The 27,827-nt window shown below is 36.5% G+C and overlaps 1 protein-coding gene across 1 annotated transcript; it reads right to left on the bottom strand.

The window, feature by feature from the left end:
• Positions 1-373: 373 nt before the first annotated feature.
• Positions 374-27,827, bottom strand: ARL5B (ARF like GTPase 5B). The gene is made up of 6 exons (XM_036109802.2): positions 27,498-27,827; positions 14,754-14,814; positions 12,767-12,914; positions 9,884-9,967; positions 8,096-8,247; positions 374-6,802 (listed from the first exon to the last, which is right to left on the bottom strand). The coding sequence occupies exons 1-6, from the start codon at positions 27,544-27,546 to the stop codon at positions 6,754-6,756; spliced, it is 543 nt and encodes a 180-aa protein (XP_035965695.1). The 5' UTR covers positions 27,547-27,827; the 3' UTR covers positions 374-6,753.

Genomic DNA, 27,827 nt, shown 5'->3' with positions numbered 1-27,827 from the left:
CCTAATGATGATCTGATTTCTTACTTGTACAAAGATAAAACTCTGGGAACTATTTGGTTTGGACATTATCTGCCATGTGGACTTCCTAGGAAACAAGTGAAAAGGAGATGGGTAAGAGAAAGAGCTTTCTGGTTTCTCCTCAGTATCCCTGAGTCTGGGTCTCTGGTCCTAGCCCATTCCAAAAACCCAGTTGTACCCTTGACTTCCTTGAATTCCGTAAGCACCCACAACAGGACCTCACTCTCATAATAAATTCCCATCGCTTTGTTAGCTTAGGTAGTTTTCTATCACTTAGGTAGTTTTCTATCACTTGCAACAAACAGATTGTTAAAACAGATTTTTACCTTTAAAGGAAACCACTGGGTTCGTGTCATATTGGAAAAGTAATTATTTATTATGACAAAAATAAAACTGCTGACTGAAAACAAATGAATGTTACACTGTATTGCACCATGATTGCAAATGAGCCAAAACCTGTCTAAAAGATGAACATTCCAGAGCAAACAGCATCCTTTTTACTTGGGTGAGTAGGCATGCAAGCAACTCATTATAACATAATTGCAGAAATAAAAAAATTCTTGAGTACCAGCAACCTAAACTTAACATATAAAAGCATTTTATGACAGTAACGAAGCTATTAAAAAATTTAAAACAGGTCTTTAAACAGCCCCACCATTAGTAGAACATGCTTTGAACCATTTTCAAGAAGTGATGATGTAAATGCATCAAGTAATTGGTTTGCTCTTAATTTTATTAATGCTATATACTAGACCAATAGCACACATTTCAGTTGCTTGGTTGGGGTTAAGAAGCACAGTTGGTGGTGTGAAAGACATTCTTTTTTCCCTTCTATGCAATACCAAGGGACCCACAGAGAGATCCAATGCCTAATTTTGCCCATATTAATACCATCTATTTTGACCAAGCTAATTAGCTAAGATATTGTTACAGCTTTTGTAGAAACAACAGTTCGTATTTAAACCTTAAGAAATGAACATAAATATAAATACACTTTAAAGTAGTTTTACATTCTGAAGCAAGAAGGGTATTTTACAGGGCCTGCTGTTTCCTCTTTAATGCTCTAAAGCACCAATTTATATGAAGATGGCAATGTGTGATTATAACCATTATATTCTGATTAGGAGAAATCCAGGGACTAGGCGGTAATTGCTTTTAGTTTTTGTTTCTTTTCTTTTTAAAAACCATGCTCTGTGCAACAGATAAATAGGGTAAAACTTAAAACTGTTACATAATTGGAAAAAAATCATAACCATCATTTTATGATCCACACTTTTAACGAAATAGCAGCTAAACTTTTTTTTAATCGAAATTAAAAATTTCATAACTACACTGAACAGTTTACTCCAAGAGAATAAAAGAGGGGCTTGTCAAGTCCCTGAACTTCCTGAGGGAAAATGTAAAAGGATTAAAATAATCATCTCTTATGAATAGGGACAAAATATGCAAATACATTATGCACAACCAAGATCAAATGACAGTCATTTGGTATCTTCCAAACACGGAACGAAATACAGTCACAGTATAATATAATCGATCAAATTTTAGGGTTCTTCCTTGCCCTTATTTGATTTTTAATGAAACGAATTAAGTATTGGCTGAGCACTTGCCTGTGTGCTTTAATGAAGACAGTAAGTGAATCTGCTATACCACGTTACCCTGCTGGCAGCAAACAAGAATAAAACGAAACAGAATCTCCAAGGAATGCTACCCCTTAGCTGTGAATTTTGCATATTTCAAACACAGTTTGGGTGAAGGGGGTATTTATGGGTGTAACATCCCACAAGCTTGAGCAAAGCACCTTATGGATTGAAAAATGAGGTAACTTTTTAATTAAAATTTTACAAGTTTGTGCAAGAGAACATTTCCATTCTTCTAGAACTCTGTTATCTATTCCAAAAGATATGTACGGCACATTTTATTATTTCTCCATTTCTAGGAGACAATGTAGGTTACCAGTTTAAAAAAAAAGTAAAAAGGATGTGACTGAGAACACTAACAAATTCTAAAAACCTGATCAGTCTTTGGTCCTTTGGCCACTTTAAAAGTAAGATATCTAGCTCTACAGTAAAAGACTGTACTTTCTAGTAATTTTTAAGTGCCTTAAATGAGGGAAATTCACTGTCTTCATTCACATTTTCTATTACTTAATATCCTTTTGAAGATTTTTCTACCTCATGTTTATCTTTACTATCAACTGTTTTGACATTTGTTTCTAGGTATGACTCTATACCCCCAAGTCAACCTTTCCAAACATTTTACCAAATCATATACATTTAAAACTGATTTTGGATCTGTTGAACACAGTATTTTTTCTACTTTAAAATGGAGAAAAAAAATTTTTTGATCGACCTTCTCTATTTATTTTTGGCCACCTGGAACTCTTAAAAAAATACTTTTTGGGAGCCTTGGATTTCAGGCTTCACAGTAATGCTAAATGAGTAAGGATGAGACATTACGGAAGGAACCAACCTTGAATGTAAACTCCTCTCAGATTTACACGGACGTCTGCAAAAATACTGACAGCCTGGCTGCACTATTGTTTCAATACTAAGAAGTCAAACAGCATTGGGAGCTTGGGGTAGCATCTAAAGCCAACACACTCTGAACAAACCGACCACTTCTAATTAGTAAAAGCCAGGAAAATAAGCAGGATATACTCTAGAAGAGAGTATTTTAAACACAACACTGGTGTTTTATCAGCAGCTTAAAAGCATTTTCTTAGCAATATGGCTTATTTTCTCTTCTGCATTGTCATTAGCTCTTAGCTCAACTGAAGCTAAGTAGCTGTTACTAGTTGATACTTTGTTTTCTTATTTGATTGTATTCATAAACTGAACAAAATGATAATGAGGTGGGAATCAAAGAACAGATAAAAGTGAATTTAATTTCCTATTACGTGTCCTTTCCTAGTATTTTTAGTTTTTTGACTTTAATGTAGTGTATAAGGATTCAGGATTTTAAAACCAAAAGATAAGGAGTTCTAGTTGGCTTAAGTTCCTCAGTATGGGGGAAAAAACAGAAAGGCCGTGAACAGTAACGGCCTAAGTTCAACTAGACAAGTAATGGTCAAATTAAGATTCAAATACACTTCTTTAGACAGCCGGCACAATATTCTACTACATACAAGTTACCAGACTGCATCTTGAAGTGACTTTATCCCAACAAAATATAAAAGATCCTTTAGAATTGAACTGGATATAAAATATTTTGGATCCAAAGCCACAGATGAAAAGATTAGACTCATGAAGTTGGTCTTCAAATATAAATGTCAATGGAATTTACCCATCCATAGGCATAATACCACTACATTTTTCTACTGATATAGTTTTACATAGCTAAGAATTAAATGAGTGCTAGTCACAAACAATTCTACTTCTAATTTGTCCTAAGATACTACACCAAAGATTTTTAAAAATATAAACATTTGTTTTAAAATTTTCTTTGCTTTGTTGACTCCCCATAGCTCTTCAGAGAATATTGTTTACAGCACTGCCTGTATCACTCACTGTTTCCATAGGAAAATAATTATTTTCTCTTTATGCTATAGAAAATAAAAGTTAATTTATGCTTAAACAAAATGACTTTGGCTATAAGGGTAAGTGCCCATTTAAAAATTATTCTTAACAATAAAACTTGAATTTATTATCTTTCTTCTAATGAATACAGAATAAAATTATACCTTTAAGCACACCTAACACAGAACCTAAAAGCAAAAATTATGTATTTAACCACGAGTTTTCCAATAGATTATATATATATATATTATTTCAGATTTTAAGGAATTAAATTACACTAACAATACAAATTATGTAGTATATTCCCATATAAAAGGGCCTGTTAATTCTAAGAGTTCCCAAATGCGCTGCAGTAAGAACAGTGGGCTTAAATATGAAGAAAGTGTTCAAAATGAAGAAAAATGCCATATTTGGGTGGCAGTTACATTTCAGTTCTAATAAAATATTGAAAAGATTTGTTAAACTTTCATTTCTTCATCCTCAAAATAAAAATAAAATCTAGAAAAATCTCCCAAAAGGAATGTGGGTGGGTCCCTTGCTTTCCACTAGGTACTAGAAACTTTGCTAGGCAACTGAAGGGTTGGCAGGTAGGGTGAATCTCGAATTAGTTCATTGTCAAGTTAATCAGCTGTTAATCTGACTTCTAAAGAACAGGTATAGTACAAAATTGAGAACTCATCTCGAAATATGAATAAAGGCACTAATTACAAATTTACATTTTTCATCAGATAGTATCTTATAGTTAATTGACAATGCATGTCAGAATCAATGCTTTAGTATTAGATACCCGCTTGGGTCAAACAAAACATTCTCTTGGAGTAAAGGATAATCAGTTTTCATATCACTGTAACAGGAAATCTCTAATGAGAACCTTTCACCTTTAAAAAGTTTTACATGAATTTCCTATTTGAACTTTTCCCAATCATTACCACAAAAACTAGTGGGATGTCGATTTCATTTTTAACACAGCTAACATAAACCATTTCTAATCCCAAACTAACAAAATGCTTTTTTAAAAAATTTAGAAAATAAATTGTATTTTAAAAAATTAAACAGCAAACTTGAATCTATACTAGTAGTTGTTTGACAAAATACAATCAACTATTAAAAACACTTTCAGTATAATGCTGATGTGGTAATATAAAAAAATAACCGTATAATTTGATAGAAGAAAACTGAACCAGCCAATCTTACTAGATATAAGATAAATTTCATAATAAGAATGGATACAGGGGTATTAAATATGTTTTCTCAGGATGGAGCTAAGAGAATTATCTTCAGTATTTATGGCTAAACTCTGTAACCAAGATAGAAACTCTGGCAAAGTGTGCTTTAGGTAAATGGTATCTTCATAATTCCTCCTGCCCCCTGCCCCAAACACATACCACAAAGCATCCATATTGATTTATGTTTGCTTTTCTCTCATGTTCTAGATTATGGATTTTATTAAAAACAAAATTTACTCTCTACCTGGTATAGAATCACTAAGAAAAAGGTTCAAGACAAGGTTAATAAACCGCTATTTCCCAAAGTCCAGAAAGCCTTCCTCTGGTCATTTTTCAGTTCTAGGGGGTGTGCTACCACTAAATAGAAAGAAAATGTTACCACATTCAACTAAATTAGACTAAATATAATAAATCAAGTATACCTGAAAACAGAGCAAAAGTAAAACCAATTTACAATAAAAAATATTAAAATTAAAATACCACTTTTGAACAGGTATTCTGATACTCTTATGAACACTGAATCCTATTTTTGACCCAAATGAAAAAAAAATACTGCAAAAATGAAGTATTATTCTCTAAGTATGCATTTTATCCCTTTCATTATAGCAAAATCACACATTTGAAATAGAGGATCAAAATTACTTGTCCTCACACTATTTATATTACTGCTTATATTAAGACAACTGCCTTGAAAACTTTTGAATGATATGTAATAGACTTTTGATAGATTATGACTTTTTCTTCCTATTTTTTAATTTATAAGATGTTAGAGTTAACTTTCAATCTCCTAGTAATACTTTAAAAGCTAGGATTAAATTCAGCAGTTTCCTGTAACCCAGGAAAAGACTTCAGAACATCATGTTCTATAAAGATGGCAACTGTTTTAAGCCTATTACACTATAACCTAAGATAGATTTATGGAAAAGTCATATGGTTTTCTAAGTAACATACTGCTGGTGGTAGAAACACTATTCAAATTCACACAATTTCAAATTTTTAAGAAACGAAATGTTTGTACTTCTGCTTTAGCTATTGCCCAAAGCAGATGTGCTCTCCCTTGCAAATGGAATAGTTGAACTTTTTGCTGATAATAAAGTTGCTTATAATTGATAGTAAAATATATTCCAAGTGTCTTGTTTTGATAGTAGTGCTGGTATCCTTTAATAATTTCCGATAGTTAATGTATGTGTTGAATAATGTGACATTTTTAAAATTATCAGATTTATCCAAAATATTTACCATCAAAGTTGGGCTTTCAAATATTTTTCCTTGATTAGTTTTTAGCCAAAACTAATCCTGTGTTGGAGGCAGAAAAGTGAATTTAATTCTTTTAGATAAACAGCCTACTTAATTTCCATGCTAATAGTAACTTAAAATTATTTCATGACTTGTAATAATGTGGGAGAAATTAACTTAAAAGCAGGTCTCATGATGGTCAGTCTTCCGTGTATATATATACACACACACACACACACACACACACACATATCTAACTTCTAGCCAGATTTCTTTCTCTATAATAAGTTCTGTCCAAAAGATCAGTGGTTTGAAGAGGGAGCAAAAGTTAGTGCTGGTTAAGTTTGCAAGCAGTACCTGATGATTTCCACTACTACTTTGTCAAACCAGTAATTATCTGGTAGGGAAAGGGGGTGGTCAAGAAATTGGTCATTAAAGTTATTACAATACTTCAGAAAACATTAAACAAACATTTCTTACAAGGCAGTCATTGAATAATTAGAATCAGCAGTCAGAAGAATTATGTTGCTGAAAACATAGTTATACATTATGTTCGTCCAACTGAAGATTAGTGCATTAAAAAAAAGTTAAGAAAAAATCTTTTTATGTTCCAGTTCAGCTGCACTTGATTCAAGTGTTGCTCATAGAGGTTTGTGTTGTTATAAATTAAACATGCTGCTGCCTTAGCAGCCAAAGGTACTAGGAAAATGTTCATGTCACAGAATAAATAGAGCAGTCTCTTTCCAAGCAAAAAGTTATCTCACACCGATCCGGGAAGTCATCCACTCTAGACCTTGGCATAACCTGAAACAAAAGATAGAAGTATTTTCAAAATGGAATTATTTATAATTGAAAGCATACTTAGTATTTTTAAATCTTACCCAAATGTTGATACTGCAATAATGATTTATACAGGTAAGTGAAATATATAAGTATCACCATAAGAAGTGCAATTTTTAAGCGGAAGATTCACTTAGACAAAATGATGGTAATCAGATTAGTTGAGTAATTGGGAAATGGTTTCAGTCTCATCTTGAAGATAACCGCTTGGGCAGTTTTACCATCAAGATTGCAAATACTCCTCTCGCCCTTTTAAGATTAAAACTGAAACCACCAGGGCGCCTCGGTGGCTCAGTCATTAAGCATCTGCCTTCGGCTCGGGTCATGATCCCAGGGTTCTGGGATCGAGCCCCACATTGGGTTCCCTGCTCCGCGGGAAGCCTGCTTCTCCCTCTCCCGCTCCCCCTGCTTGTGTTCCTGCTCTCGCTCTCTGTCAAATAAATAAATAAAATCTTTAAAAAAAAAAAAAAAACTGAAGCCACTATAGAAAGACAACAGGAACTCTGCCCTACCCTCCTAAATTCTAAAGAATGGAATGCTTATGGCCCAGTCGCAGAAGCATAAGTCAAAAAAGTCTACATCTACTATTATATTACAAGCTATTTCTAATATGAGCATAACTAAGAAGGTCAGGTTGATTAGAGGATAAATAAACTCCTGGAAATCAACTGGATAAGTCATGTCTAACATGCTGGGTTCTCTTTGGCCTACTCTATCCAAACTCAAGTTCTTAGGAAAGAAAAATATACTCTAAGAAGCATTTATCTCCAATGTTTCCTCTTTCGAAGTAAGCCCCCCTGAAAGAACTCCTAATTAGAAAGGAGATGTACTCTTGTGGAAAGCTGAGAGCTCATGCTTAATTAAGCCTTTATAGAAAATGTGAAATTTCTTTGAAGCTTCCTCTTTAATTCAGGCAACATTCCGGTTGCCCCCCCCCCCACCCCCAGCTAGTCAATGATATAAGCAAGAAATGAACAGCAACTAAAAATCTGGATTGGGACAACTTAATTCAAATGTTTGTTATTGACTTTTTCTGGTAAAACATTTTGTTTATAATAAAAGTTACAAAAATGTGTCAATAACTCTGCGAAACTGTAACTTAACAACAGTAACAGACTAAAATAATTTCCACCCTATAAAATTGAAATACAATATAAAAACTATCTTTAAGAACAAAAAAGGGAACAGGATCAAAGAAGAAAAGTTGATAGAAATTTGAAAGAAGTCATACCTCCCCTCCTATCGTTTAGCACTTACCCTTCTCCTGTTAAAGCACAGCAGGACTGAATGTGCCATGGATGATCCTTAATTGAACTAAGGGTGAGGTATTTAGAGATTTCAGCTGCTGTCATGCACCCTTTCATATCCTGTTTATTTGCAAAGATAAGGACTGCAGCCTTCCGTAGATCCTGCAATCAATATGAAATATTTCTAATACATGAAATACCACGATTCAAATTAAACTAATACATCAGGAAGGTCAGATATGCCCAACTGGACAGTTATAATGAAATCCTTCTACTCTGAGTAATCCTTCTACTTTCAATGATTAGGCAGTAATATTTAATTTAAAAATTTTATTGAGAGCTGCCTGGCTGGCTCAGTCAGTAGAACACACAACTCCTGATCTCGGGGTTGTGAGTTCAAGCCCCATGCTGGGCCTAGAGCTTACTTAAAAAATAAAAACTCAAAAAAATAAATAAATAAAAGTTGTATTGAAATGAAAATTTTCTCAAATAACAGAGATTTAATGATTGACTCTAACAGAGATAGGCTTATTAACATAAGCCAGATAATCAAAAGTTATTTTATATTGTTGGGCCAAAGGGGTCAAACTAAAAGTAAAATAAACATGCATCTTAAACACGGATTTAAAACTCTATGAGCAATACTCTACTGGGCAAATATGGTAATATGTTACCAAATACTACAGAATTTCTCCAAATTTAAAGAAGAGGACTGACGGTAAGGGCTGGGTAATACTTATTTTACTTATTAGTATTGGTATAGACTAACTGCATTCATTAATATTCACTGTAGAATTGTTCATACTATCAAAATTTAGAAATAACCTAAATGTTCATTAATAGAAGATCAAAAAAAAAAAAGAATAGATCAATTGTAGTTTAATCATACACTACAACATATCAAAAACAATGAACTAAAGCTCTATGTACTGACATGGATAATCACAATATTGTGCAAAAAAACCCCAAAACTGAGTTACAGGGGAAAAAAAATCTTTATCATTATATAAGAGTTTATGAACAATGAAATATAAATCAACTGACAAATAAAAATGTAGGTAAAGTATAAACATATACATGGGATTGATAATCACTACTTTTAGGATAATGTAATTCTTTCAGAATTGAGAGAAAGGAAGAAAATGAGATTGGTGGTCACATAAGATATTTCGTATCTTATACTGAATGGATGGTGGACAAATGTGTTTTATTATCTAAGTCTTTTGTATATCTGAAATAGAATTAAGTGATCTCATACTATTCACTAAAGAATTTTCAGTTATTATAAACTCTTGGGAAAAAAACCACTTAAATTTTCCTCTTTCTTGCTTTAATTTATCAGACTCTTTAAGGCTTGAATAAGTGGTTTAAACTTTGAAAAATCTTGTCAATAACAGTAATACTCTACAAATTAACGTGTTGAGCTTTTTCAAGTTTGAAAATGTAATGAAACTTTCTGACTCTAAGACTTTCATCAAGGGGCGCCTGGGTGGCTCAGTCGTTAAGCGTCTGCCTTCGGCTCAGGTCATGGTCCCAGGGTCCTGGGATCGAGCCCCGCATCGGGCTCCCTGTTCTGCGGGAAGCCTGCTTCTCCCTCTCCCACTCCCCCTGCTTGTGTTCCCTCTCTCGCTGTGTCTCTGTCAAATAAATAAAATCCTAAAAAAAAAAAAAAACTTTAATCAAAGTATAAAATTCTGTTAATGATGAAATAACCAACAGCAAAGCCCATAATCCTTGTAAGAAAGCACCAGTATACAGATACCTTACTCCATGGTTTAAGTTTGCTTTCAAAATTTACCTCATGAGCCAACATTCTGTACAATTCTTCTTTTGTAATGGCTAGTCGTTCCCTGTCAATGCTGTCAACAACAAGAATGATGAACTAGAAGACAATCAAAAAGAAAGAAAATTGAATGAAATCTTCAAGTTTTCTGCAAAACTCTCAAGTGAGAGTACTTTCTTCACATGACATCATCATTACCATAAACTGGTCTACTGCTTTTTCATCATAAAGAGTTTATATTATACTGTAAAATCCAAATGTTAATAAGAAAATAACTCATAATTTCAACAAATAAAAACTATGCCCAAAGTTTATTTTAAAAAGATGATGTCTTAATACATAATACTCTGTAACACTAAGATTTATTTTTAAATGCAGGTAATAAAAAATAATTTTCAAAGAAAAAGTCATGGTAATTTAAATAACTTTTACTAAAACTTGAAAGTACTCTATAATTGCTCATTTAAGCAATCAGTAATTATTTTGGTTTCAGACAGCCTCCTGCCTATTAGAAAGGAGCACACAGCTTGAAAGAAAAAGAGAAACAAATTAAAAAAAAACAACTAATGAACAAGACATTTTATCATAACAAGATCAACAATAAAAGCCCCAGAAAAAATGTGCTAACTAGAAACATACCTACTTAGGGGTTAATATGCTAGAAGGGATGCAGGCGAAATGAAAGAGGAGCAAGCTAAGAGGACTGGAGAAAGCTGCTGGTAAAGGTGTGTATGAAAAAAGGTGGGTCTTATACATTAAAAATAAAAGGATCTTTGGTAAGAAAAATAAGAAGATATAGTGCAAAGGGCCCCTAATTGAATATCTTAGAAGAAAAAGTTAAGAAGTGAGATTAAAGCGATGCTAAAGGTCGTAATAAAGGAATGACACAGACTAAATGGAGAGAGAGAGGGTGACACCAGATTGTTCAGAAGACCTTAAAATTCGGCAGAGACAACTAGAGTGATCTGCATATAAAATGTGAATGGCTTCAAAGGGGATAAAAGGGAAGAGACTAGAAGGAAGAAAGGTAAGAAACATGGCAAAGTGAATATGGGGAAGTGACTCTACTGAGAGGGGTGTGTCAGGCATCTGCCAACAGCTGAACTCCTTGCAATGTGACAGAGACCTTCCGCTTTTGGCTTTTGGCGGACTCATCAAGGTAAGGAATTTAAGAAGCTGATGCTGGTGAACAAAGCCATGAGGGAAACACCACATAGACAGGATCCCTACCCGGCATCTAAGATTGCAAAGGCTAGGTGCTATGCTGGGGTGCTGCAGTAAAGGCCAAAGGGTCTTTGTGTAGCAATTCTGAAATTCTTATAGAAAGAGTTTATTAAAAAAACATTTCATGCAAATGGTGTCATTAATAACGTATTTCTTTCTTTCTGGACCCATGCTAAGTCTTCTAGAGTTTCTACAACTTCAGAAACTACCCTTTTGTAATGCTATAAATATACATGGATCAGCTAGAACCAACTCTAACCTACTCATCAGAACCGATGGTTCTTCTCTCTCACACCTGCAGTTACTTGTGAGCTTTGCACAGGCACCAACAGCTATGCTGCTTAAATACAGGTGAACAGCATGGGTCTGAACTGAGCAGATCCCCTTAAACGTGATTTTTTAACTGTGTAGTCAGTGCTGTAAATGCATTTTCTCTTAATGATTTTCTTAATAACATTCTTTTCTCTAGCTTACTTTATTGTCAGAATACAGTATATAATCCGTACAACATAAGAAACACGTGTTAATCCACTCTTATCGGTAAGGCTTCTGGTCAACAGCAGGCTATCAGTCAAGTTTTTGGGGAGTCAAGTTATACGTGGATTTTGGACTGTGTAAGTGGGTCAGTGTCCCTAACCCTTGCATCGTTCAAGGGGCAACTGCAATCATGCTAAAAGGTTGTTGTTCTCTTACTTTCTAATATGTTTTAGTTTTGGAATGTTATTTTATGATAGAAGTATGTATTAAGCTAACCTATAACCGTATTTGCTTACCATCCTATCTTCCCCTGCAAATAAAAAGAATTAAGTGCTAGCACCACTGCTAAAGATCTATGATACGCCATTTGGTTTTGACAGTCACAAACTGCAGTGGAATATATCCACACAGATACTCACGCGACTGCAATATAATCATAAAAGAAACTTATTCACCAAAACTTTGCAACTCCCCACCTCCTCTGCACACTCCCTTCAAAACACCCACTCAATTTTTAATAGGCTTCATTTTAGAAAAAAATAATTGGTTAGATGTACCTGTTTGTAAAGAGAAATTATGGATGCAATTGTACATTAGTATACTCAAAGATAAATCTCTCAATAGCACTGCATTTGTTTAAAAAAAATCTGCCTCTAACAAGAAATAAAAACAGAAATAGAAGCTAGTCCAGATTGTTTCCCAGGTTCGCTCTGAAGTAGTAAAGTAATGAAATAACTGACAGAGAATTTGGCGGGTGGGGGGAGGGGGGTCGGCAGGGGCTGCAGTAAATCCATTTTTTTTAACTAAAATATAATCTCACCAAAAATTTGAATTTTGAAAATCTTGTATTAAATGATGCTTAAAATATTTTATTCCTCCCCTAACCAGAGCCTCATAAAGCTGTGAGATCTTGGGACAGGTTATCTGATTGATCCCAGTCTCCACTTTCTCCAACAGTAATGTTAATAGGATTACTGGGAGGATGAGCTCAGAGTCTGCACTACGGTAAACCCACAACAAACACTGCACATTACTCTTTCTACTGGCCTTTTCTCTTCTATTTGAAAACCTCACATTCCATACAGAACACGATGTTACTGAGAAGCAACTGTCAATATGCCTTCATGTACAGCCTATCTATTTTCTGGGTTTACTCTTTGGTTCTCTGTATTAAAATTCAGAAGGCAGCTTAGATACCTCTGTGTTTGAGTAATACGTGTTCCAGGATGAGCGCAGTGATTCTTGACCACCAATATCCCACATAAGAAAATGAGTGTTCTTCACAACTATCTCTTCAACGTTGCTTCCTATGGTTGGAGATGTATGAACCACTTCATTCATTAAGCTGTTGAAAGACACCATAAAAAAATCTTCTGTAAATCTTGAGAATCCAAAGGAAGTTTTATCTCTATATTTTTAGTATCAATCACCCTTCCTCATTTGTACCGATGGTAATCATAAGCATCAAAACTAGAAACTTAGGGGTGCCCGGGTGGCTCAGTCGTTAAGCATCTGCCTTCGGCTCAGGTCATGTCCCAGGGTCCTGGGATCGAGTCCCACATCGGGCTCCCTGCTCCACGGGAAGCCTGCTTCTCCCTCTCCCACTCCCCCTGCTTGTGTTCCCTCTCTCGCTGTGTTTCTCTCTGTCAAATAAGTAAATAAAATCTTTTAAAAAAACCAAAAAACAAAAAACTAGAACCCTAGAGAGTATTTGTGCAAACAAATATCTAGACAAAGAACAACTCCTGAAGGAAGACCTTTTTTTTTTTCTTTTAGTGGAATAAATAAACTAAAGGCTTGATCTGGAGAGAAAGGAACACCACGGTGTGAGTTTGTATTTCTGTGGCCAAAATTCCAAAACCACCATGCCCTGTTATCAGAGTAGAACCAGTGCCCCTTCCTGAAAGAGCAAGTTTGCTGGTGACTGTGACATCAATACTTGCAAAGTATCAACCACTGAATAGTAGGCTATATGTAATTTTGAAGACTGTCTAGGTGAGAAAATTGAGACTCAGGCCTATCAACCTAAACTACAGCCTTAAAAAGATAGGGCTATATGCAAATGAAAATTTTAATTAAAATAACTATAAATATATTTAGAACACCAATGCTCATACCACATATATTACCATAATTATTGGCTGAGATACATGAATTAATTCATTCAACAAATACGTATTTGCCTATAGTTAAGTTGGTACTGTGTTGGAAGGAGCCTACACTGTACTGTCTCTTGGGTTTTATGTATCTTTTTGAAGCTACATGGAAAATTTGAAGCTACATGGAAAATATTCAGAAACTGACAGGTTTCTGAAATGTTTATATCTGATGTTTGAAGGCGAAGTCATATTAAATACATAATGGCCAATGAATGAATATTTTAAAGTAAAACAAGTAGTTATTCGCCTCTAAAACAACAATCCACAAGTTAGGAGCTTTTTAGCAAAGTAGCTGAAAAATACATTAGGCATTGCGTAAGTGAAGTATTTCTGGAGAGCTGTCAGCTGATACACTTAGGACGAGGTGGAAAGAGATAAGAGCCAAACAACAGTGCACTGTATCTAATAACTATTTATTAAAACGCTTGGGACACAGATCCATTTCCACTGCTTAACATGGATCGTTTCATGAACACTGAAAGGATAACAGGAGCTACTTGGACAAGTGGACTGATGTGCTGTTAAAATTTCCTGCAAGTATTAATGTATTTCTCTGGAAGTCTCAAGCCTTTCCCTGCTGCAAGCTAGAAAAGCAGTACTTTCAGGGGTGATCTTCATTTCTTTTGATTTGACAAGTCTGGCTACGTTCAACAATTCAGAGCTATTAGTCAGGAGAGTAGCAATAAGCTTCCTAGAGATATCCATCTATTCACATGAACTGCAGTTCTGGAAGAATTAAGTAAATGCACTTTATCACTTCACTCCAGTACTATTATATGTGCTTTATTTATTTTAGTTTAATATTAATTCTCTCTTTCAAGGCCAGAAAAAAACAAGTGTTTGTGAAGGCTTTAGCAAACATACAGCAGTTTTATTCACTTTTTAAACAAATTTTGTGTTTGGTAAAATACAACACCGTATGTTGGAGCTTTTCCGTTATATTACAATGGTACCTTATTAATTACATAAAACTAGTTTTAATAACTAAAATAATGAAAACTGTTTAAGTAAATAACTATACTTACAATTGGTAAAGAATGGTGGTTTTCCCTGCATTATCCAGTCCCACTATTATTACTTTGTGTTCTACAAAAAGAAAACAAACCATAAACATTTAACACTACTGCATACTACAATTACATGCTTTCAGCAACGACTATTAGTTAGCTTTCTAATGAGAATCATTCACTGGATACTTATTACTGGATTCTTAAAATACAGAGTAAAGAGAACTTCATGGTGTCAAGGTCACCTGCGTTAAGAGAGGCAAATTAGTATGATGTCCTCCACCTGTGAGATATGGGTAGGAGGGACGTACAAGATAACCTGCTCACTTATAATACTGAGTCTGGGAGGAAAAACACAAATTCTGGTCCTGACAAGGCATTATGACTTAAAATATAAGTTTAAAAAAAATTGTTTGGGGGCAGCTGGGTGGCTCAGTGGGTTAAGCGTCCGACTCTTGATTTTGGCTCAGGTTCTGATCTCAGGGTCCTGAGATCCAGCCCTGCATCGGGCTCCACACTCAGTGGGGAGTTTGCTTGTCCCTTTCCCTCTGCTCCTGTGCGCCCCCCTCCCCGTCAAATAAATAAAATCTTTTAAAAAAGTTGTTTTACACATCTGCTTGTCATCTCTGCTAATCAAACTAGTTTTTTTTATTTAAAGATTTTATTTATTTATTTGACAGAGAGACACAGCGAAGAGGGACCACAAGCAGGGGGAGTGGGAGAGGGAGAAGCAGACTTCCCGCTGAGCAGGGAGCCCGATGTGGGGCTCGATTCCAGGGCCCTGGGATCATGACCTGAGCTGAAGGCAGATGCCCAACGACTGAGCCACCCAGGCACCCCTGGATTTTACAACTGTCTTGAGCAGATACCATTTCTGCTCTTCATGCAACAAAAACTTCCTCCACCTTCTTCCAGTGCCATGCACAGAACAGTCACTTGTCTCACAGACACATTTTAAAGCCCATCTAATTATTCTGTTAAGTGGTACATATTCTGAAACCTCCTCTGAAACACAGAGGAAAAAACACTCTAGAATCATCTTTTCTAGATTTTAACCTTTACAGAAGATACCTCTCTTCCCCAGGGCAGAATGCTTAAAAAGTGAACCTCTGTAAGAACCACAACACAATCGATTTTTATTTATTTATTTATTTGTCAGCGAGAGCGTGCAAACGTGCACAAGCAGGGAGAGCAGCAAGCAGAGGGAGAAGCAGGCTCCCTGCTGAGCAGGGAGCCCGATGCGGGACTCGATCCCAGGACCCTGAGATCATGACCTGAGCCGAAGGCAGATGTTCAACCGACTGAGCCACCCAGGCGTCCCCAGTCGATTTATTTTTAGCCAATGATCTGACATAGTTCTTATCAGAACACTGCTCCTCGGGGCGCCTCGGTGGCTCAGTCGTTAAGCATCAGACTTTGGCTCAGGTCATGATCCCAGGAGCCTGGGATGGAGCCCCACATCAGGCTCCCTGCTCCATGGGAGGCCTGCTTCTCCCTCTCCCACTCCCCCTGCTTGTGTTCCCTCTCTCGCTGTCTCTCTCTCTGTCAAATAAATAAAATCTTTAAAAAAAAAAAAAAGAACCCTGCTCCTCTTGTTAACCTGTGGTGAATGTCAGAATTTTGATTATACACCTAATAGAATATTATCTCGTATTCTTCCTCTAAAGTGTTACTTTGACTGTATCAGTCAAAAAGAGGGGCCATAATTCACAGACAAGTTCTTCGGTGACTAACTATGTTTGTGCCTTCTAATGACCTGACCACTGTCAGTCCTGCCTCTAATATTGCAGGACAAATGCCATGGTCCTCTGGAAGGGCTTTTTTCCACTATGACAGAAGCTGCTCTGCAAAAAAACACAACAGAACAAAACTTGTTTGATTATAACTCACTATAATTCTCCTTTTTTGACTCTTTCCATTCATATCCCCTAATTTCTAACAGAGCCAATCTTTAAGTGTCACCCTATCTTTCTCCCTTCCGGTACAAAAAGGAGAACCCTCTTACTAGTGGAAGAACAAGCTTTCTAAATTTTGGTGACAGCTGGAAACCACCTGCCTGGCATGTGGAGACCATCGGGTACCTGCAGGAGTAAGAAGGAAGCCACTAGTCTGGAAGGAGGCTAAACCTGGGGGCAGATACTTCTGCCGGGGGAGGCGAACAGAAGTAGTACCAGGTGGTTGGTTCACTGTCGAGGCAACTGAAGTGAACCAACACCCAGGGCCATTTTCAACGAGTCCTGCTCTTGGCTTCACATTTTGTATCATGATGACGATCACGGTATTGAAGGCATGTGATGGCTAAACTCATAAATAATGCATCATTTTGAAAGACTGGTGCCCAATGTGAACTAAGTCAGGGGTGACAAACTCTGAAGGGGGATAGAGTATGAGTTTCGTTAGTTTCAACTGCATGATTAACTTAAGGTCTTTTTCAGATTCCTTTATCCCTGCTCAGTGATAGGGAATTCTAGCAATTAAGACAAAACACACAATTTCAACTCTAACAATGTATTAACATCAATCCTTCAGTTAAACCAAGGCCTATCTTCTGATATTATCATCAACAACCTGAGTCTATATAACAAAACATCATCAACAGAAAAGAGCTAAATGCTTTTTAAAAGCATGAAGTAACAGAGTTTATTTTAAATGTTTTCTTTGAAGAAAAAAATCTCCTTAACATCATCTGTACAGTAAGAGGGAAATCAAGTTCAAAGAACATTTACTAAAAAGCCAAATACAAAATAAGAGCTGTTTCTACTCTGTGGCATAACTGTAATTCCTCCGTCTTCTTTCAAATGCCTCCGTTGTCCTTAGCTGCTACTGGAGTACGCCCATGACCAGAAGACTTTAGTTCCCAAATGCTAGTTAGTACAGTTTTTACCTATTCAAGGGACAATGAGAAAAACATGGACAATGACACATACTCTTGCTGTAAGCAGAAAAGGAAATTAATGTGTTGCTTTAAATGTACACCAGTGGTGTCTAGATTAATAAAGTATAAATCATGTGGTGGTATAGGATATTGGTTGATGTTAAAAACATGACTTAAGGTGCTTTTTCTGTATCGCTGTCTTTTTGGCTGGGCATAATCAACAGGCCACACACAAATCTTATTTTATGTGTTGAAACAGAAAAATATCCACTGAACTGTGTTAGTGATTTCCTGTGGTCATGATAAAACCGTTTCCTTCACCTATCATAGTTAACAAAAGCAATAAAGAGATGCTTGTAAATTTGTACTATTTATATCACCCAGCAATAATTTTTATTATTTGTTTACCTAGTAGGTTAAAAAAAACTTTCAAAATATATCATTATAGTTCAATTCAGTCTTGGTTAAGGTGAGAAAGAATCTAGCCTAATGGTCAGATTTTTGAATTGCTGCCAATCAGATGAGCATTAACCATTTAACATCACTTTTACTTACAGACCCACTGAAATGTCTGAAGTTGTGAGGAGAAAACTATACAACTGTATACTTTCACAACTTCAACCGATCCTCAACATGCATACATAAGCTATAGATTCTTCTAACTCCTCCAATTACTCTCCAAGAAAATGAAATACTTAGCTGATAGATTGAGACACAGTCAATTCTTATGTAACCTTAAATAGGGAAAACTATGAACATGGATAATACAAAATTCTTTATTTAGAATGAATTTTGCAAATGTAATTATAGAAATTTACCTTCTTTATTGTTTTTTCAGTAGCATGATTAAAATCAGTATGGGGTCACAGAGTAGAAGCTGCCCATGTTTGGGGCCAGAAATGTATATGTTGGGGACGGAGTGTGTACAACTTAAAACTTTCATGGATAGCCAAGTAAAGTTTGGGTTAAAACACTACCATAAGAGGGGCGCCTGGGTGGCTCAGTCATTAAGCATCTGCCTTCGGCTCAGGTCATGATCCCAGGGTCCTGGGATCGAGCCCCGCATCGAGCCCCGCATCGAGCCCCGCATCGGGCTCCCTGCTCGGCGGGAAGCCTGCTTCTCCCTCTCCTGCTCCCCCTGCTTGTGTTCCCTCTCTTGCTGTGTCTCTCTCTGTCAAATAAATAAATAAAATCTTTGAAAAAAAAAAAAACGAACTCTATCTTATAATGATTATAGAATCATAAAACTTTATAGCTTGGAACAGACTGCGGAACTTGAGATCTATTCCTTTTCTCCCGCCTCTTCACCTACAAAGGGCCCACCTATAAAGGCATTTCTGAGCAACCAAGGTCTCAAAAAACACATGACACTACCGACCTGGGCTTTTTCTTGCTTATGTTATAGATTAGGAAATTAAGGTCCTATGAAGTTAAGTAATTTGTCCTAGTAAACACTGGTAAGAGCCAGCATTTGTTGTCCTACTTTTTTGGCTATAAAGTATTAACTCCCCTTCCAAATTGTTCAGTCTCCCCCCACTCCCACTCCAGTTCCCATATTCCTGGGTACCTAAATTTTGCAAAGAACAGCTACGCAAATCTGATGATTCAACAATTCAACATTTATTGAGTTCATTTTATGCCTGACTTTAACATTTGTGATTAAGACGAACAAGGCAAGCTCTCTCTACCCTCAAAAATCTTAAAGGTGGGTACGGATGAACAAGGCAAGCTATCTCTACCCTCAAAAATCTTAAAGGCGAGTACAGAAATAAGCACTTACAGCACAGCATTATTAGTACAAAGCAATAGATATGGAAGTATCATATGGTAATATTCTCAAGGATAAGTGAGATCTAGAATCCAGCTCTCAGGTAAGGAGATAAATGTCAAGGGTAAAAAAGAATATTACAGAATTTCGGTCTGAGTAATTTATGTGCACTGTACAAGTTAATCCTCACAATCATTCTATGAGAAAGTGGTGGTATTCCTCATTTTACTGAGGAGGAAATGGAGTCTTAAGTTAAATAACATGCTGGGAAGTTTGGCTAATGGTCTCCCAGTGTGATGCCTCCCCATCTTTATGACAAAAAGAAGTCTTAGTATCTTACAATAATAAATAAGAATGGCGTATCGGATAGAACAAAAACACTTTTCTGGTAGATAAGGGATAAAAATACAGATAAAAAAAAGAAGAAGAAGAAGAAGAAGATTAAAGAGTCTAAGTAGGAAGAACACTCTAAGGTCCCAGGCCAGAGTGAAGTGAAGACCAAAGACTCCCCCCACAACCCCCAACTTGCTGAACAAACGCAATGATTAGAAAGGCTTCAACAGGAAATACTGAAATTGATTTAACTCACACAGTTTTCTAGAGAATTCGAGTGTTGCCCAGGGGAAGGTTACAATGGGAAGCAAATGTTAAGGGGCAGAGACAATGCATGGTTTTCAAACTTTGTACCAGGACCACGGTTATATATTATATATATACAACATAAATATATTTTGCAGTTATAAATATATTTTGCATTATGACCCAGGACACACATAACTGAACAAAAGTTTCACATAATGGTACCTTTACTAACTGAGATACACTGTAATAGTTTCAATTTCAGAATGTTCATTCCTTGTTTTAATGCTGATCCTCACTAAGTTTACTTTATAACTTACTAACGGGTTATATTGGACAATTTGGGAAAAAATTGTATTTGAGAAATACAAGTGAACTGTATGAGTGCAAAAATATACAAAATTTTGAAATACAAGAAGCTCAGCAAACTCTGAACAGGTTAAAAAAAAAAAGGCAAAGCTAGGTATGTCATGGTCAGTCTGCTGAAGGCTAAAGATAAAAGGAAAATTTTGAAGGCAACAAGAGAAAAATGTCAGGCTACCTAAGGGAAAGTAAAGATAAGAATGTTGGTTGACTTTTCACAATGGAAAAAAAAGGGGGACGCCTGAAGACAATGGAATGCCAACTTTAAATCACTAAAGAGAGAAAAAAAATTGACCTAAAATTCAGCAAAAATATACTTCAAGAATGAAGGCAAAATAAAGACACTTTCAGATAAAAGAAAACTAAGAGAATTCATCACCAACAGGGCTACACTACAAAAATGCTGAAATTCTTTGGCTGGAAGGGAAATTATACTAGATGGAAATTCAAAACATTAAAAATAGTAATGTAAGTAAATAGAAGAGAAAATTTTACCCTTTCTCAAAATATTCAGGAACAAGTGATCCTTTATAGCAAAAATTATAACATTGTATTGTACAGTTTGTAACTAATCTGGCTATAATTCTTTTTCTTTTTTTTTAAAGATTTTACTTATTTGTCAGAGCACGCACAAGCAGGGGGAGTGTCAGGCAGAGGGAGAGGGAGAAGCAGGCTCCCCACTGAGCAAGGAGCCCAATGCAGCGCTTGATCCCAGGACTCTGGGATCATGACCTGAGCTAAAGGCAGATGCTTAACCAACTGAGCCATCCAGGCACCCCTGTAGGTACAATTCTTATGCCATATAACCTGCATGGTTATAAAGGACTAGGGTAAGGGAGGGTATAACTATATACAGTTTCAAGGTTCTTCAACTTTACAAGTGTTACATTACTAACTCTTAAGTAGATTGAGGAAAGGTAACATGTATGTTGCAATCCCTAAGGACCATAAAAATAATGCAAAAAGGATCACTAAAAAAGCCAGTAAATAAAATAAAATGGAATTTTAAGAAAACAAACAAAAAACAACCCAAAGCAAAGTGGGAAAGGAGGAATAGAGAAACAACAAAACAAAACAAATGCAGATGGAGCAAACAGGAAATAATAAAATAGCATACCTTAATATCTGATTGTAGCATGAATCGAACCACATCAATAAATTTTACTAAACATTACAACGAAAAGAGAATTTCACACTAGATTAAAAACCAAAGATCATACTGTATGCTCTCTAGCAGAGATACACATTAAGATATAGACTATCTGGACAACACTAATAACCACCTCAACCTACAGAGTTTAGATTATTGCACATAATTGCAGATTACACATTTTTTTCAAGCACAAAAGGTACATGCACCAAACAGACCATTTGGATGGACTATAAAAAAGCCTCAATAAATCTGACCAAAAGATGGAAATCTTACAGAGTATATTTCTGACCACATGGAATTAAATTAGGAAAAAAATCACAAACAAAAAAATTAAAATATTGGTCATTCAGTTGGAAAACTGAATGACCTACAACAAATTAAAATTTCTGGAATGAAGCTAACATAATTCTTAGGAGGGACACTTAGAGCTTTAAAATGTTACATATGAATGGAATACATTTGAAACAAAAACAATGACACACACCCCACCCTTAAGAAGATGGGACGGGGATGTAAAGTAAACCCAAAGTAATTAGATGGAAGGAAATAAACAGCAAGAATTAGTAAAATAAAAAGCAGAAAACAGAGAAAACTAAAATCTTTGAAAAGATTAACAGACACGTTGGAGGACTGACACTATTTGACTTCAAAATTTATCAGGAAGTAGTACAATAATTAAGATAGTGTAGTATGATATTATAATGGACATATAGATCAATGCAAGAGAAAGGTCCAGAGATAAGACTCAGTCTTTCCACGAAGGCTCTAAAGCAATCCATTGTGAAAGGAAAGTCTTCAGTAAATTATGCTAGAACAAGCAGATGTCCATGTAAAAAAAAAAAAAAGAAAGAAAAAAGAATCCCAACCTCTTACTCACATCATAACCACAAAATAATTTGAGATGGCTCATAGACCTAAGCATAAAAGACAAAGCTTGTAGGTCAAAGGGACAGGACACAAAAAGCAACAGCCATTAAAAAAAAAAGTCGAGGGGCACCTGGGTGACTCAGATGGTTAAGCATCTGGGATCAAGCCCCGCGTCGGGCTCCCTGTTCAGTGCAGAGACTGCTTCTTCCTCTCCCTCTGCCATTCCCTCTACTTGTGCTCTCTGGCTGTGTCTATCTCTCTGTCAACTAAATAAATAAAATCTTTAAAAAAAAAAAAAAGTTGAAAAATCAGACTTCACCAAAATTTAAAATTTCCACTCAGCAAAACCCGCATTAAGAAAATGAATACGGAAGCCAAAGACTGGGAGAAAATATTCACAAAACACATATCTGACAAAGGACTCAATTCCAAAATATATAAATAATTATATATATAATTTTATAGACAAAAAAATAATTTAATGGGAAAAGGATTTGAACATTCTGCAAAAGAAATACAAATGGCCAGTCAGAACGTGAAAAGTGCTTAACACCCAAGTCATTAGAAAAATGCAAATTAAAACCAAAATGAGATATCACTACTCATCTAACCGAATAACTAAAAAAGACTGGCAACATCAACTGTTGGTAAGGATGTTAAAAGTAGAAGTCTCAAGGGCGCCTGGGTGGCTCAGTAGGTTAAGGAGCTGGCTCTTGCTTTCCACCCCGGTCATGATCTCATTGGTAATGGGACTGAGCCCTGTGTTGGGTTCCACACTCAGTGGGGAGTCTGCTTCTCTCCCTCTGTCCACCCTCCCCCAACCCCCACCAATTTGCATGTGTGTGCCCGGGCTCTCTGTAAGGTAAAAGGTAAAAAATATAAATCTTAAAAAAAAAAAAAGTAGATGTCTCAAACACCGCTGGTGAGAGTATAAGAATGGTATAAAACTTTGGAAAACAATCTAATAGTTTCTTACTAATCATATATCCAGTCTATGACCTAAAAATTGCACTTCTAGATACTCATCTAAGAGAAATGAAAATATGTCTACAAAAAGTCTTGAGTATTCACATATTACAACTTGTCATGATGCAAATGAATAAACAAACTGGCATAAATATGATAGCGGAATCAAAATATTCAATAGGAAGATTAAAAGACAAAAGAAATACCCCAGAAAGTAGAACTGAGGGAAAAAAGACAGTAAAATGGAAAAGAATACTAGATAATCAAGTAGCACAATACAACCAATAAGATTTCCAGAAAAGTAGAGGAAAACATCCTAAGAGAAATTTAATTAAAAAAATTCTTAGAACCGAAAAACATCCAACTTTATGTTGAAAAGGTCCAGAGGGCCTAGCATAATGAACCAAAAAAGACACACTACAAGGCACACGCCTTGCAAATTTAAAAATACCAGGGATAAATGGAAAATCCTAAAATCTACTAGAAAGAGAAACACTCAGAATAAGAATGAAATACTGGTCTTTTTAACAACACTGGGAGCTAGAGGACCATGACAGTATCTTCAAATGCCTGCTGAGAGAAATGTATTCCAACTCATTATTTTATATTCAGCCCAATTATAAATCAAAAGTGAAGAGAGACCAATACATTTTCAGGCATTTGGAATTGCAAAAAAGAAAAAAAAAATTACTGCTTTGGACACCTTTGCAGGGAATTTCTGTACGATGTGCTTCAAAAAAAAAAAAAAAAAAAAGAGTAAAGCAAGAAAGACCTAAGTTCTAATAAAACAGAAAAGCAAAGGAAATTCCTGGAATGACTGCAAAGACAAGTCCGGCACAGCTGTGGAGCAGGCAGAGGGAAGCAAGCTCAGTTTGGAGCAGAAGGGAATACTGAGGGAGTCGGGAGGAGGGATAAATCATCTGATTAAGTGTGATGTGGGAAAACTTTGTACAGAGTTTTGGGATAGAATGAAATGACTTAGTCAAACATACAAAGAAAACTAAGGCAAAGAGATATTGTAATTCTTTACTCTAGGGGGAAAAAGTTGTAAGAAAAAGGGGAACATAGTTCTAGCACACTCTGGCTCAGGAGTAACTAAATTTTATAGTCACAATAATGAAGACACAGTGTGTGTAAACCAAAACGCTATATTGGGATGATAAGGGAGAAAGTACTAATTTCTCTTCTACCATAAGACAAATGATTAGTACACCTGAAACTAATAGTTCTACATCAATTATATCTCAAAAAAAGACAAATGATAGTGTTTAAAATTTCTACATATGCATACTATTAAAAAATATGGACGTAGGTACTGGAACAGATATATTTATAACTTTGTAAAGATAATCAGATTTGAAATTATTTCCCTCACTGATAACTGCATCCAAGTAATGTCTTCTAGCTTATAATTAAGCAATACAAAATTGCTGAGACTGTGTACTTTGTCATAGTTTTATTTTGACAACCACGTTTTAGCATACTTATTCCCAGAAAGGTATCAAATTTATGAGAAGATGCTCTGTGCTGTAAAATGCTACAGGAAAAAAAGATGGGAGGCAAATACTGAAAAACAGATAAGGGAAAGGAGTATTTAAAGTCAGATACGGAGTTCTCACCTCTAGCTGCAAATCTGAATCCTCTAGGCAGTGATGCCCAGGCCACCCTGCCCCATTCTGATCTAACTGGTCTGAGATAGGGCCATGGGCTTATTATTCTAATATGAAACCAAGATTGAGTGATTTGAGTATCTCTGGATTAGTTGCAGTATAGTGGTGAAAATGGAAAATGCTGAGATTGTCAGTTAATTTTGTTGATATGGAAAGTAAAAACACAGGACTAAAGTATCAGTCTGATGACATTATTCCCCAGCTTACAAACAACATACAATGAGGGGCGCCTGGGTGACTCGGTCGTTAAGCGTCTGCCTTCGGCTCAGGTCATGATCCCAGGGTCCTGGGATCGAGCCCCGCATCGGGCTCCCTGCTCCACGGGAAGCCTGCTTCTCCCTCTCCCACTCCCCCTGCTTGTGTTCCCTCTCTCGCTGTGTCTCTCTCTGTCAAATAAATAAAATCTTAAAAAAAAACACAAACATACAATGAGCAATCTCTTCAACGGCTCTGTACAGTTTAATGTCTTAGTCGGCTGACACACAAGGCCCTCTGTGATCCGGTTCCAGGGGCTACCTCTCCAACCTCAACTCTAACTCCCCCACAGGCCAACTAAGATACAGCCAAACTAAACTATTTTCAGCTTCCTTCAATGTACCCAAGTATTTGATTCCTCTCCCATTTTGCATATTATTAGTCCTTCAGCCTAGAATAATATGCCCCTTCTACTCAGTCTGCTTAGCATGCCCAGTAAATTCCCACTTACAGTAAAGTACACCTTTTTCAGTAAAGTCTTCCAGGAACCACGTGAGAAAAGTTAATCACTTGCTTCTTGGTGATGATCACCACACTTTTATACGCATCTGTTAAAAAATTTACCACACTGATTTGATCTTTGAGTACTCTGTGAGTAACTATGTTATCTTTTCTGTTTGTTTTTCATCTTTGTATCTCCTATGCCTAACTGAAGACTGGTGATGGCCTTTGATTAAATGTTAGCTGCATGAATGAATGACGGTAAAATGAGTGGCTAACCACGGCTCTAAATTTTCAACAGGAAAGTTAAAAGAAAAATTATAAATAGTAATGGGGATTTAAGAGGCCTGAACAATTATGGGACTTTAAGCAGCCCATGAATGTTTTTCTTCATCTCCTCCATCCTCTGTTCCCTTCTAGTCTGCTTAAGGCAATTAAGGAAGGCTCAATAAGAAGATAATAATAAAACAACAGTAATAAAACGAGAGAAAGAGGAATTGGATGGGTAACACAAGGAGAAACAAAGACTTTGGTAATGTTTTGTTTCTTAAACTATGGGAAAAGATAAGCAGATGATAATTGTGTTGATCTTTATACTTTTTAACATGTGTTAAAATACTGCTTCACATATAGTAGTGAATTCATGTAACGAGGACTAGAAAATATAAACTGCTGAAAAAACCTGTACTAAATGTATAGCTATCCTTAGGAAGTTAAACTCTGACCACTCTGAAATCACCTGAAGTGTGATATCTGTGGTAACTGCATATATACATATAATTGCATATATACACATTTGTAAATGTGTATACATATATCCATATTTATAACTTTGGAAAAGACTATTTTAGTGTTCTTATCTACGGAACAAATGAACTAAAACCATTTCATTTTCTTCACGACTTCTCAAATCCAGGGAAAAAAAAATTCCACATTGGCAGTAACAACTAGTATCATTATAAAACATTGGTTTATATTATGTCGGGTATTAAATGGAAAACGAAACTGAATTTAAAAAGTAGATCCAATTACTAAGAAAGCATTCGGTTCAAAGAATGCCTAAAACTTTATCTACTGCCAGGCCCTTTTTTGTCGTGTATTTTCTCTCTTCAGAAGACATTACATCTCATTCTCTGACTCAGAACAGGTTTTACAACTTCTTGGCCCTTTGGACTTCCAACTTCTAAATGTCTCATAACCTGTTCTAGACTAATTACGGGCACGTCAATCTCCTATTCAGAACCAAAAGCATTTAGTTCTCTTAATACCTAAGAAAGGAATAAAGGGTTTAGGATGCAGATTTCCGGAAACCCGTGCATCTCACAGGACAACTCATTCCCGACTCTGAGGGAGCAGGCGAAATCAGAGAGAACGTGAAGCCGCACTGGCTTCAAGACCAGTGCAGGCAAAAAAGCAGCACTAGTAATAATAATTAAAAAAAAAAAAAAAGCTGATAGGTTTCTGGGTGGACACTTATCTTGGGGCAAGCCACAGGATGCATAATTAGAGATAGAAAAGACCCTCAAAATGCCTCCAGGTATCACTAGGTGCTTTCCGCTTTGCTTCGCTAAAATCCAAAAATTCTTAGTTTGGACTCTAGGCTCCCAAATGCCTCTTTTCACTCCTCATTTCTCCCACACATCCAGTCTCTCCTGCACCTTCTCCCAGCCTAAAATACCGAGTTTCTACCCGCCCCCTCGAGAAAATTACTTCTCTGCGTCTCAGAACATTTGTGTCCACCGACAGCCCTGCCTCTGGCTGTCCCCTAAAACGGCCGGACCCTCCTCCTTGGAGTTGAGCCGTTGCGCAGCTCCATCCTTCTCACCTTGGTTACAGAAGAGGCTCCACAGTTTAGCGAAGATCAGCCCCATCATGAGCACCTGGGCGGGCCGCGGGGTCCCTCAGCAGCAGGTGCCGCTGTGCCGGGCCCCCCACCACGGCGCTGGCTGTAGGGAACCGAGGAGAAGCCTTCTGAGACCGCGCGGCGAGGGCACTGGCTGGCCGAGAAGCCTCAATCGGCCGCTCAGCTACCGGTCAGGAGGCACCGCGCCGAGTCCCTACCGGACAGTCCTTTGTTTCGAGCCCACTGAGCCCAACGCCGACCCGTAGTCCCCTCGGTCTGAACCCACCTACCCACCAGAGCTTCCACCAACCC

This window comes from Halichoerus grypus, chromosome 6 (genome assembly GCF_964656455.1).
Source record: "Halichoerus grypus chromosome 6, mHalGry1.hap1.1, whole genome shotgun sequence".
NCBI lineage: Eukaryota > Metazoa > Chordata > Mammalia > Carnivora > Phocidae > Halichoerus > Halichoerus grypus.
Note: the sequence above shows the minus strand (reverse complement) of the source record. Positions and strands in the feature narration are given on the sequence as shown.

Coding starts and splice junctions, on each gene's coding strand:
- ARL5B (XM_036109802.2), bottom strand. CDS start 27,546: ATGATGGGGCTGATCTTCGCTAAACTGTGGAGCCTCTTCTGTAACCAA. Junction 14,815..27,497: donor GAGCCTCTTCTGTAACCAAG/GTGAGAAGGATG, acceptor TTCTTTTTGTAG/AACACAAAGTAATAATAGTG. Junction 12,915..14,753: donor ACCACCATTCTTTACCAATT/GTAAGTATAGTT, acceptor GTCTTTCAACAG/CTTAATGAATGAAGTGGTTC.